Raw genomic sequence first — 14,001 nt, 5'->3', positions numbered from 1 at the left:
CTTTCGCTTACGCATGAAGCTACATAATGAATGTGGAGACACATACACACAGAATGGGCACAGGCCTCATTGGCATGACTGTGCAAAATTGAAGCATTAATAGTCGGCTCTTTTACCCTTTACACCCATATATAGCTGTCACCTTGCATAACAAATGAGGGGGTGATTTAAATAATTGGGTTTTATGTGGAAGCGGAGGCAGAGAATGTGCACCCGTGGTGATTTTTCTCAAAGAGGTGTGTGTCTGTGTGTGTGTGTCACTCTGCCTACCTTCTGCCATGATTTTCAGAATAATCACAGTACAGTTAGACCGATGTGTTGGTTTTTGGTTTGGTTTTTCTGATACTTTCCTTTTTTAACCTCTTATTGGTTTGTAGGTTTCATCTGCTGTCGAGATGATAAGATATTGTGCAGTTTGATCAATGATCAGTGTCACAAAGAAACTTTTGTCTTATTGTTAAAAGTCAAAATGTGTGATAAGTATACAGTAAAATTTCCGGTCGTCTTGGTAGTGTGATGGAAGCTTACTGAAAGCTGGTGAAAGGAGAACTCAGGCAGCAGCTGATGTCTTATGCAGAAGATAGTAATGCAGACTTGATGCATCAAGGAGACCAGAAGGTGAAACAATATACAAACGCTAACAGAGTAACATGAGCAATTGTCACCCCCCAAGTCTGAAGATGTCTCCCACAGCATCCCAGTATATTTACCTCTACTTGGTCACCCATTCTAGCAGCACATCCATGAAAGGCTGGAATTGCTGTCCCTCTCTGTTACATGTAGGTGCTCGCATCCTATTGGATAGTTACACGTAAAGTATGCATTCCTGAATCACATTGTCCTTACTTCTTGCCACTGGTATAATACGCAAAAGAGCTGGAGTTGTTGCCTCTTTGTTTGGGGCATCTGAATAAGATATGAAAGTCCACAAGTGTACTACAATGTACTGCTAGTTGGCCCTTTATCTATAACCTGACCTTGGGTTGGATGCCTCCCGGTTTCCCTCCAAATTTCGAGGCGTGCACAACTGGTAGGAGATGCCAAGGTGGTCGACCAAGCACATGCTTGAGTGATTTATATATCCTATCTGGTGTGGGACTGCCTCAGGATCCCCCAGATCCCAGTATGCTGCTAAAACATTAGCCCCCATTTTTGCCTGTCAGATGTTTTGATTAAAGATCTGGACCATGGCTATCGTATTGGGAGCAGGTATACTGGACTGTTGTCATGGTAACAACAAGTTAATGCAGTTAAGGTTGTGGAGCAGTCTCAGGTTTGAAAATTCTTACAAAAATTTGTATAAGATAAAATTGGGTTAAAATAAGAGCTACCTTAATGTTTATCACCATGGTAACAATAATAAACCTGTGGTGATGGTTGTGGAATGGTCACCGATTTTTAAAAAAAAACAACAACAATGTTGTCTATCGGTTGTCTATTGGTTTCACTTTATCGGTTTCAAGCAGCGGTCTCCAATGTGAAAGTCCTGTTTTCTTTGAACTACACCTTTGGTCCTGACATTACTCCTTTTGAGTTGGGTTACAAGCAAGAGGAGGATAACAGTGGTTTGGCTGGATTGCTCATTTAGACTTTAACGGCTTTATATATTTGATATCAGTAGTTTGAGTCCAAAAAAGTCTTAAAAAATGCACGGCTCATAATGTTAGCAGGCACACACACACACACACACACACACACACACACACACACACACACACACACACACACGCTGTTTCATAATGTCAGGCCAAGAAAGTAGATGTGCTGTGTATCCAAGGCAACCTAAATTAATCTTAACAGGTGTGGGGGCATTATTTCTCTTGCTGAGGAGAGACGGAGCAAGCAGGCGGCCGAGAATGAAATGAGGAGATGGAAAGAGAGAGAAAGGGGTGAGAGCGCCTAAAGAAACAAGGATGGAGGAGTGCAGGGCAACAGATAAGGCCTGAGAGGGAGAGGAGGAGATGAGGGGTAAAGTCAGAGGGTTGAATGGGATGACTAGAGTGCAGAGGAAGAAAAAAGGGGGAGAGAGGCAGTGAGGGATGATGGGATCAGAGAGGGGAGGGATGGAAGGGGAGAGTGGTGCAGAGGGTTAGTCAGAAGGCAATGAGAGTTATTGGGAACTAGCATGCTGCTTATTGCATACCACGAAGAATAAAATTGTGTGTGTGTGTGTGTGTGTGTGTGTGTGTGTGTGTGTGTGTGTGTGTGTGTGTGTGTGTGTGTGTGTGTGTGTGTGTGTGTGTGTGTGTGTGTGTGTGTGTGTGTGTGTGTGTGTGTGTGTGTGTGTGTGTGTGTGTGTAAAAAAAACTAAATAACATCTCCAAAAATGTTGATTACACTTGCGGCTAGTCCCACTCACATGCACACGCTTAAAAGTACAAAGAAATCCTGTCTGCGCAAAAACATGGCTGAGACACAAACACACGCACCAACACTCATTTACATTGACTAGTGTCTGGATGACAGAAGGGGTCCAAGAACACAGACGGCCCGTGGGTGAGATGACGCACAAGCGCACACACACACACACACACACACTCGACACTTAAATATATAAATCTAAATATACACATGTACGAAGCCTGTTTCTCAGTAGTGTCACGTAACATCGAAGTGATGTAAAGCAAAGACGAATCATTCTGTGTTTGTGTGTGTGTGTTTGTCACAGCCTCTACCAGCATGTGTATGTGCGCGTCTGCACGACCGCTCCTGTAAGTGTTGATTGGGGAATGTGTGTGTGTGTGTGTGTGTGTGTGTGTGTGTTTTGGCGTGTTAAGGGTGTATCTGTCTGTCAGTCAAACACAGGCGTCAGTCTCACCTCCACTTTAACATTTGTTCTTGATTTTATGTTTCAGTGATGTTTTTTTCAAATTTCATTTGAACTATTTATCCATTAAGTCATGAAAACATAAATATAATCCATAGGTCTTTGATGAGTAATACTTAAAAGTCAGATATATTAATACTTAATACTACGTCATTAGGGATGCATGATATGGATTTTCTGATAATTACATGCTTCACATGGCCGATACTGATAATAATTTCACGTTTCTTAAAAAGAAGTTCATAGCCTGAGGGTAAAATAGCACAATATAGTGCAAGCAAATATGGATGAATTAATATTTCATTGTCAACAAAAACTGTCCGCGCTGTGTTTATCAGACGTTTTATCAGCTATAATTTCTGATTCTGATAAATAATATAAAATTCTCATTATCGGGCCGATATATATCGTGCATCCCTACTTGTCATGTATTATACCTCAAAATAACTCCTTGGCTTCCCATAAGATTTAAAGCTACAGGACATTAAAAATTGTGTTAATTATTTTGTATTATATTAACTCCTGAACTCACATGAATAGAAACCACTATAATATAAGCCACACGTTTGATGTGGCATTAAAAGGATTTTGCATACGCAGAGGTATTTTCTATTCCACCTTTAGGCTAATTAGCAACACATTAATAACATGTTACTAATTAGCATGGTAATTGGTCATAAACCTATTAATGGTGTAATCTGCATGACCATATTCTACAACCTTTAGTCTATTAACTTAGAGCAGAGGTCTTCAACAGGGGGTCCGCGACCCCTAGGGGGTCCGCGGTAACTGCGGTAACCAAATTTTTGGTTGATTAGACAATTCTTAATATTGTTTTAATTAAAAAAAAAAATTTCCAAACAATTTTTGTTCCACAAATTTAAATGTCTTTAAATACACATTAACATGAATCCAACATATTGTAGCGAACGGATAAATGGAGGCAGAAGACGTTATCCTTCAGTCAGCAATGCACACATTCAGCGACACACAGGAGCTCTCTCAAGCTGGGCACCAGTTCACTCACAGCACGAGACTAGCCTAGACCTGTCCCTCCAAGCCTCCTGTACACAAAGAGAGGACATTGTCCTCCAAATTGTGTATAAAAACACAATTTTATACAATATATATAGTAGCGGGTCCTTGCTCCATCTTTCCAGCAGTTTGGGGGTCCTTGGCCTGAAAAACGTTGAAGATCCCTGACTTAGAGTTTTCCCTCAATAGGAAAGGAGCTTGTACACAAATTTAAATGTTAACATTCTTTGCTTCATGTGGGCCTGAAAAGATAGTAGTACCACGAGAATATTCATTAAACAACACTTAATGAATGTGGTCTATAATAATGACCAAATAACAATTAACTAAATTAAGTCTTGAGATTGTGTGGCCTATTTTGAAGCTGTCTCCTTCTCACACTTAGTAAATCAACTAAAGAACACAATTACTGAAATGATCACAGACGATTCTTAAGTGATGACTTACATCTTGAAAAGAATAGAGATTGACTGAGATGCACATGTTCTGTTCACATTCACTGGTAGAAGAATAAAGTCAGAACAAGAATAAATATGTAATTTATTGATATAACATTGGACCAGAGGTTCAAATATTGTACTGTGGACTGTATATAAAGTTTTCCACTTCCTACAACAGTCCTGAAATGACACCAAAATATCCCAGGTACAAAGGCTGCCATCTTTTGGAGCCAGTCTGCTCATTAGCACAGACAAACGCCTCAGAGTTAGTTTTAACTGAACCAAACAGGTTCTCTGCGAAAAAAAATGGGACTGGGACACATTTACCACACGAAGATAAAATGCATTACACCTGTGCAGTTGATATCAATATTTCATTTACGTGCATTTTTCTTTGAATGATTGCGTTGCATGAGAAAGAGCAAACTGAGAAGGGCATTGTAGTAACTGTTGAGCGGACCCATCTTTCAGGGAAGAGAGAAAATACAATGCAGGAGTGAGGCATGTTTGCTTGGTGAAGAAGAAGAAACAAAAAAAGATAGTGAGCCCTCTTCATGTCGGCCATATTACTTGACTTAAGGGAAAAGATCCACAGATGAAGATCAAAATAGTCTAATAAGAAGTATCCAGGAAAATTGGTTTTAACAGAATACCCCCTTTTACCATCTTGGCCTCACTCATGAAAATACTTGTGCTTATACACTTTAAATACGGTTACTTGCACTAAATATGGTTACTCTACCTTCTGTATATAGTTATTTTCTGCTCCTGCTGCTACTTTTGTTGTTTCACACTATATTATTATTTTTTATTTTTACACCTGTATATAGATATATCTTGGAGAGTGAAGCATCTTACAAGTCCATTGTACTTGAGTATGATGACATTAAAGACTTTGAATCTTGACAATTTTTTTCCCTATGGTGCAATGAAATAGAATTGGTCAGTAAAAGATGTGAAAAATTGTCTTGAGTGTTACGTAATCGCTGGTTCTATATGCAGGGGATAAAAGGGGAAACATGCACAAGTGTATGTGGGTGTTGTTAGTGTCATTAGTGTGAGGAGCGTCCCACTGCTCCCAAGTACCAAATACCCCACAGAGGAAAGAAGGAAACTGAGGACCGGCCCGGAGGATGTTGGGGGAGGAGGAGAGAAAAAATCTGGTGTGATCATGAGGCGGTGTGAACTAGAAGTGCATACCTCCACCTCGGCCAAACAATTCTACACATGACCCAATAGTAGAAATATGAAATCAAAAAGGAAGTGGTGTCATACCCTGAACGTGATCAAGTTGAGTAGTTTTCGCATAACCCTGCTAACAAACGAACCGATAAATGCAGACACCAACATAACGTCCTCAGTGGACAAGCAAACAAACAGATGCGGGTGAAAGCACAACCTTCTTAGTGGAGGTAATCATGGTGTTTGCATGCAGATTGTAATGAGCCACCATTACCCTTTAATGTTTTGTCCCATCAATTAGTCATAATTAATTATTGTGTATATGCATGTCTTTACCAAGTGTTCTTCTGTAAATTAGCCATGAGTTTCGTCTTGCTCGCAGGTGAGTAAAGCAGATCTGATTGTGCTTCATGCGCTGGTTAGTGTGTGTATATATTGTGTTTTAATTTGTAGTTCCTTAATGTGCAGTGTGCTGTGCACTTAATATAGATCAGTACCTTCATATTATATTAACACAAAGTAACAGCGCGTTTCATTGTAACCTCTGCTGGTCATAGTTTGTACTGGTTTCTGAGGTCATGTTACTTTTCTGGCATCTGGCTTCCACATCAGTTAGCTGACTTTCCATCCAAGTTTCAATCAAAAATAATTTAACAATAATGACAGTTGTGATAAAAATTCAATTTTCCATTTTTCCAATAAAGGGCTCTTACCCACAAACCTCACTGTCGTCAGTTTCCCATCAGAATTTGTTTGCTGTAGAAAAGGTGGAAAACTTTTAATAGTGAGAAACCTGGTCAAATAAACCCCAAAATATTTAATATCCGTATAACTAAAGTCTGTTAAAGGTAAGTGAGAAAGTAAGGGTTTTGTTTGATTGGAAATTTGGTGAATGAAAATGTCCTTAAAAGTGAATAATTAATTAATTTATACTGTTCCACACGTCTGTCAGCAAGGTTCACTACCCATCTGCAGAAACACTTTATTTTATAGGTCCTGTAGTTTGCATTTATGAACAATAATAAGTGATTTATATGTTTATCATGCACAGCAATTCAAATTGGGATAAGTATAGATCTCACCATTGGAGATTTATTTAAAAAATAAAATAAAAAAAAGACTCACCAGTTAAGGTTACTTTTGGGCAGACAACAAGTTTGCTGTATGACTGAGTTTCAGAAGCTGTTGGATGGAAAAACAGCTGCTGTTATTTGCCAATGTTTCTCGCAATAAGAATAAGTATTGTTTGCCTTTTCCAAGCCTCAGCGCTAATATCTGGGTAATGTAGTTTTAGTGTATGTTTTTTTGTAGTCCTAACATGTTATCCTGTCATCCTGCCATCCCTGTAGTCTGCACCGTTCGCTGTCAGAAGTTCCTGATCTCGCGGGTCGGGGAGGACTGGATCTTCCTCATCCTGCTGGGACTCCTCATGGCCCTGGTCAGCTGGGTGGTGGACTTCTGCATCGCCATCTGCCTACAAGGTGAGGGAGGGAGGAAGCAGGTGAGGGAGGGAGGAAGCGAGTGAGGGAGGGATTCGTTTTGTACCTATTGCGCAGGTTGAGGAATGTAGAGACAGTAAGGGGAGGAAGAAGTATATATACAGGAAGGAAGTCCAACATCATATTGAATGCATGGTAAAAAAGGATCTAGTTGGCTGACAGGGAAGCAGGATATTTATTTGTGAGGTTAAAACCTTGAAAAAAGCAGAATACAAGAAACCATAGGAGGCATTCATACTGTTTTGTTTTTTTTAAATAATTTTAAGCATGCAAACAACTGTACATCACAGTTTATCATATCCTAAGTATTATACATTACAATTTTGTATTATGAAATGGAAAATGAGACAATTACTCTACAAAAAGAAGTGAAAATGGATGCGGAGTGAAATTAACCAAATAGTCCAATCAAGTAGAACAAATATCTTCCACTTAAAAATATTGTATTATTTTTAATTCATTCTGTATCCACTGGAGAGTAATTGCAAAGATGCCAGAACCCGGCCTCTGTCTTCTCTTTGTAATGTATTAAAACTTTACCTTTAGATTTCTGAGTAAGTCAGGGAGGAGAGTGTGAAACCTGACAAATACCTGTGTCATGTTGTAGTAGAGGTAGTGTAGATGGAAATAAGTGTGTCGCTGATTTACTCAGTCTGTAAATATATTTAGATTTGTTTGGTTGAAAACTGAAACCAACTAGAATGACACCACTTTTAAATTCACTAGATCTGGATTTTCATTTAGATCTGCACCGAATTGTACACACATATGTCAGATATTTTTCATTAAGATCCGTGAATTATTCTCTGAGAAATCAACCAAGATTTAAAGATTTTTTTTTTTTTGCTGGATCCACCCCCTGATCCAGATCCAAACCAATATTTTATGGGTTCTTTCCTGACACATACCTCATCCTTTAAAGTTTCATTGTGATCACTACTTGCATAATCCTGCAGGGCATCAGATCCTTTTAGTTACAGCCCGACCAATTCTGTGTTATTTGGAGATGATGTGGAAATATTTCCTCCAGATTAAATCAATTAAATCGGATATTTGTTAATGATCTGCACCCAAAGGAATTTGTAAATGGAGCAAATGATATTGAGGATTGAACCCTGGGGAAAACCATAGCAAATTGTTGCGGAACATAGGAATGTGTCGCTTTTGGTGGCTGAAGAGTTTCTTAAATGGGAAGAAGGAATGAATTAGACACAAAGGGCAAAAAGAAGCATTGAAAAAGTTAGAGAAACAAGTGAGAGATAAAGCTAGTGCATTATTTGTCCAATGTTTAAATGGTAATATGTCAGCACTCATGGATGTACATTTAGACCTGTGTGTGTTTATGTGTGCATGCATGCATATCGGTTTAGTATGTGCATGTTTCCTCAAGGGTGAATAACAGTAATTGTAATGTAGTAGGCAGTATATATCAACACTTTACATAAATGCAACACTCTTACTGTGTGTGTCTGTGTCTGTGTGTGTCCCCACAGCACAGAAGTGGATGTACGGTGGTCTGGACAGCAATGTGTTCCTGCAGTATCTGGCCTGGGTCACATACCCTGTCGTCCTCATCACCTTCTCTGCCGGCTTCACACAGATCCTGGCCCCGCAGGCTGTCGGTATGACACACACACACTCACACACGTTGAATAATTAGATATTTCCTAAACAAATGATAACAGGTTGATCATTAAAGTAATTCATCAAAAACATATTTTCACTTCCTGGTTGGTACCAGCTTCTGCAGAGTGAGGATCTGCTACTTTTCTCTGTTTCGTGTCGTTATTTAATTTGAAGACTTCACCTTGAGCTTTTTGAAGAGTTGCCAACATCTATATATTTTGCCCAGTAAGTACGTAATTGAGTAATGAAATATTATTGGCTGGATTAACCTATAATGAAAATAATAATTTGATTCAGGCTTATATTTCTGTAGGCGCACATTGATGCAATGCTGAATTTAGATTTGATCAAATGCCCGTATAAACTTTAACTGTTTGCCATTACTGTGTTTTACAAAAGAAATTATACCTGTGTAACCACAGCCTGTAAACAATAAATCATAATACAATTAACCCTGAATACATAATATTAAAATTGAATAGTCTACACAGTATGATCTTGGTTTATTTTCAAAGACAATATTCATCTCAGAAGAAAAAATCAAATAGTTTAGCAAACCTCTGAGAATTATGAGAGGTAGGGTTGCGTAGAAGTAGAAGTAGGGTATGTAACCAAAACGCGGTGCCAATCAGGCACCAGTTCTTCCACAGCCGGTACCTGTCGCACCAAATCCCAAAGCAGATCTCGGTGCCGGATTTCTGTACTAAAACATTGTCCTGCTTTATTACATTACACTAATCTTGCGGCAACACTCTCTCTACATGGCTCTGGCAGCACGTAACATTAGCCTCCTTTTAGCTAATAGCTATCAAACTCCAGTCGAGACAGCAAAATAATTGCCTAGATCGTGAAAGGAGTGGCTGTATTTCACGTGAAAGGATCCAACACCAGGTTGTTTAGTAAATGTCCAAGTATTAGCTGATAGCGGAGAGCCGAGAGCTGGGTCCTGGGTCCCGGGAGCACCAGCTTGTTGAGTTGGTTGCGGTATGCACCTTTTTGTTTGTGCTCCATAAACAGAGAGAAGAAGAAGAAAGGGAGGAACACAACAAACTTAATGAAGCACCTGGCGATGTGAAGATACATTTAAAAGCAGAGGGATGGTCCATGTTTGACTGCTTATGTGATGAGCACATGGGGAAAACTCTTGATAACCTTTGTTGCTGGAGCATTTTGCTGTACTAAGCACTGAAACTGAATTAAAGTTATATACATTTATTAAGAGTTTTGCACTTAATTTTATTTTTATATTGAAGTTAAGTGTTCTTTAAATTATTAGCAAATAATAGGATAAATTTAAACTTCCAATTGCCTACGCTTTAAAAAATGTCGTTATGTACTTTATTTTTTTTAAAGTATTGACTTTGGCACCGTTTAAGCACTGTTTCCGTTTAAAAAAAAAAAGGATTTCATCAGCATCGATATAGAAAATAATCCAAACGTTTCTCTGACCTAAGTGTAAGTGTGGCCATGTGTGGCTAACTCAGAGCTGGTGATTGACCAAGGCTTGTCTGATATTAGCAACACATCAGGAGCTGTTTGATGACGTAATCCAGACAAAGACTTGTGTTAATGAGTGTTACATAAAATATATTACAACTCTGATACATGGTGTATTAAGCAACTCTGTACAGTTGACTCATCTTGTTTGTTCTCGGTTGCGGTTCAGACATCTGTCTGAATTACTCCTACTGTATTTTGCCACTTGCCATTGTGTAGCCTCTCAGTAGCAAAACAGAAAACAAGCAGAGGTTTGTTTGTTTGAGTTGCAGCTGCAGGCGAGCAGCAGATTGGTGGGTGGATTTAGAGATGAGGCTAATTTGCAGAGATCTGCAAATACTTAATGAGTTACACCCAATTTTTTTCCAAATATGTTTATTATTTTGCTGCTTAGTCTGAACACAAACTGACCCAAAGAAGGTAAAGAAAGAAAATAAAAAATGAAAATAAAAAAAAATTAGGAAAAACCACATATACAACAATTGTCACAGTTAAATCAGGTATAAAGAAGTGATTCCTAAACAAAAAATAGATTAAAATAACACACACACCTTGGTGCTTAACATTAGAGTCAACATATTAGTTGTTACCTTGAAGGAATTCCAATGCAGGTCCTATATCTTGTCAAACACACCCCCTTTATCTTCATGATATATAATCCCTCTATATAGTGAGTTTGTTGGCTAAAGATAAAATGGTAGTTGCTCCTAAAAATCACTATAATCTGTTTTGTTCCCAATGCTTCCCATAAGCCCCTGCAAAACTGTGGAAAATACTTAAGTGTTAAGTTTATTACGTGACCAGACATCCAAGCTATTAAAGTCTTGAACATCACAAAACAGCCAAAAAGACATTCTGGTCAAACTGCTGCTGTCTACTGTCCTGTGTCAAGTTAAAACTGGAATGCCAAGGTAATTGAAAGGTAATAAATGTGTTGGCTACATATAATCAAATCAATTCATATTAAAGAAGTTGTGCAGTGACGGTGACGATTTATATTGATTTCAATCATTGTCCATCTGCAATGATAAATAGAAGGACAGAAGTCCTCCAACCAAACTAAATGGCTCTGACATCTACCTGTGTATATTTATATATTTCTAGTTTGTGAATAAAAAACATTTATAAAGAAAACTGAAAATAAGAACATTAAGAAAGCTTTTGCGCTTGGCTGAGGAAACGTTGATGTGTTAATGGAAACATTATTTGACAGTGCAAAGGAAACAGACTTGGCAAATAAATCATGGCGCACGTGAAGCGTGGGACTTGGTTGTTAACTGAAGCTTCTCTGCCGAAAAAATGAAAAATCGGGGCAAACAAAAACATCAAAACTGTGAGGAGTGATGAGTAGCCTTCCTCAAAGTAATAAATGAAACAAAGATTTCCACCACATTTAGCTTTAACTGATAACCTTTTAATCACACCATCTTGTTGCATCCACTTCTGTGATGCTTTGATGGCACCTGACTGGAAAATGAGCTCCACCAGCTGCATTTGGATGGAAACTTGAATCTAGCTGATGAGTTTAGTACCATTTTAAATCAAATTGTGATCATGGTCTGTTTATGTTGTCACTGTCAGTCAAATGTGTTCAAACCACTTAGTCCTGATGAAGCAGATTAGCTGAGTTTTCTCTAATTTACACCCAAGGATGATTTGTGACTTGATTTTATTGCGTATTTAGTCATCAATATCGGAAGTTACAGACAAATACTTTACAATCTGTTGTAAGCACCTCATGTCCCCTCCACCCTGCAGGTTCAGGTATTCCAGAAATGAAGACCATCCTGAGAGGAGTGGTGTTGAAGGAATACCTCACCTTCAAAACCTTTGTGGCCAAAGTCATCGGTCTCACCTGCGCTCTAGGCAGTGGCATGCCGCTGGGCAAGGAGGTAACATGCACGCACACACACACACACACACACAGATTTCTACAAAACAGCATCACCTGCTCTATGGGCCCATGAAGGTTTAATGGTACTAAATGGAAAGATGATGTACTGTAGGCTGGGACAGCATGTTAAATATATTGAATATACTCAATGTATCGTGGCTTGTACCACCTGCAATGTATAAAATGACTATCGCGATCATAGAGTATACATTTTTTTCTCTATGATCCACAGCTGCTCAATGATCATAAGGCCCGACATTTATATTCGACTCGAAACCAGTCAGATCATTTACACCGTGACCTTAATGTCCGCTGATATCTTCCCGACGAGGTGCATTCAGGGACCGTCGGAAATGCTAACGTCCACTAGCTGAGCCACTTCCTGTGGACTTTTATGAATTTAACATTTGTACAGTGATTAAGAGGAGTTTTCAAAATATAGAGATATATATTGTGTATCGCGATATAGCCTAAAAATATCGCGATATTTGGTTTTGTCCATATCGCTCAGCCCTATAACATGCACATGTCCACTCACAGTAGCAGCTTGTCAGTCAATGAAACAGCGAATACCGTATGTCAGTCAAAATACGGTCTGCAACATGCGTTTTCAAGCACCACCTCCCCCTTGTGGCGGCAAGATCATTTTTTTTTAATTTACCAGTCGATCTATATTCTGACCATCACCTATGATCATGAGCTTCGGGTAGTGACAGAAAGAATGATATTGCAAATACAAGCAGCCAAGATGAGTTTTTCGCCCTAACCCCCTGACCCAGAAAATCGCTGCAGGGATAACATATCCCACAGGGGGAGCTATAAACACTTTGCTGGGGAGAATGATGTCTGGAACACCCTGGTTAGCTGGCTGCAGTCTTGATGCGCACGTAAAAAATAAACTTACCATAAAAATCAAACTTAGTATTGCTGACAAAATCAATACAATTTTTATTTAATTTTAGTTAGCAATGCCAGGTAAACTCAAGTGGTGATCCTCATTCAACAGCTATTGCACAGTGTGTTGTTCTGTAAAACAGTTTCACTGATTCGCTGCATTAAATCTTTGTCTGTGATAAAATATGGACCCAGCACCGAGCTGCCATCAGGTTTGAACACCAGCTTACACAACATCTGAAATAAGCTTTCAGAATCAGAGAAGAATACCAGCTGGCTGCAGCTTCAATTTAAACCGTTATCAGTCATCAAAAACTCATTAAGGTCCCAGTGAAGTGTTTGAGCAGTTTTCCCAGTGGGCCTTGAAAAAGTGGAGCAGCTCTATCATGACTGAAATCAGTGCATATATGCAGACCTATCAGTGCATATTATAGAAATCAGTGAACGCTACATGAACTTCTCAGGGAAACATCACCGTCTCCAGCTCCCATTCTACATCCCTGCTGCATGATTTACACATGATTCATAAAAGGCTGAGTATTGAAAGTTTGGCAAGTTTAATATGAATACATTTTGCACTGGTACATTCTGCCTCCAGGAAATCGCCATATGCCAGCACTTAAGTTTGACACTGGCAGAAGCTTTAACCTTTTTTCACCTACTCGGCTTTTTATAGGTCACCAAACAAACTGACTAGAATAAATAAAAACATGAAATAAAAAAAAATGATAACATTACAGCCAATTACATTAGCTTTAAGCAATGAAGTGACTACCTGACAACATTATCCCCTCTGGACTTAACATAGCTGTGGGAAAACAAGCATAAAGCATTAAGTTGCTTTTTTTTCTTTTTTATAATTGAACACTAGTTTAATAGACAATGGCTGTCATTCTTCAAGTGCAACTGGCGGCAACCTACTTACAAAATACATTTACAAAAATAAATACAACAAATAAAATAATTTCTGATCACCTAGGGCATTTGTTATTAGAGTGTGGATACCCAACATGATCAGGCGGGGTTTGTTTAAAATGATGCTGGACTTTCTACATGATCTTTTTACACTGCATGTGCCTGTAATCGGGGTAAACATCAGGCTCGGGT

At 38.8% G+C, this 14,001-nt stretch overlaps 1 protein-coding gene across 6 annotated transcripts in view; it reads left to right on the top strand.

The window, feature by feature from the left end:
* LOC117772721 (chloride channel protein 2-like) overlaps window positions 1-14,001 on the top strand; it is a 151,905-nt gene that overhangs the window by 68,436 nt on the left and 69,468 nt on the right. For all 6 annotated transcript variants that reach the window (XM_034604079.1, XM_034604080.1, XM_034604085.1 and 3 more), the window contains 3 exons: window positions 6,834-6,965; window positions 8,477-8,605; window positions 11,865-11,998. In XM_034604079.1, the coding sequence (XP_034459970.1) occupies window positions 6,834-6,965; window positions 8,477-8,605; window positions 11,865-11,998 (395 nt within the window). The remainder of the gene's footprint in view (window positions 1-6,833; window positions 6,966-8,476; window positions 8,606-11,864; window positions 11,999-14,001) is intronic.

This window comes from Hippoglossus hippoglossus, chromosome 13 (assembly GCF_009819705.1).
Source record: "Hippoglossus hippoglossus isolate fHipHip1 chromosome 13, fHipHip1.pri, whole genome shotgun sequence".
NCBI classification, from domain to species: Eukaryota; Metazoa; Chordata; class Actinopteri; order Pleuronectiformes; family Pleuronectidae; genus Hippoglossus; species Hippoglossus hippoglossus.
Note: the sequence above shows the minus strand (reverse complement) of the source record. Positions and strands in the feature narration are given on the sequence as shown.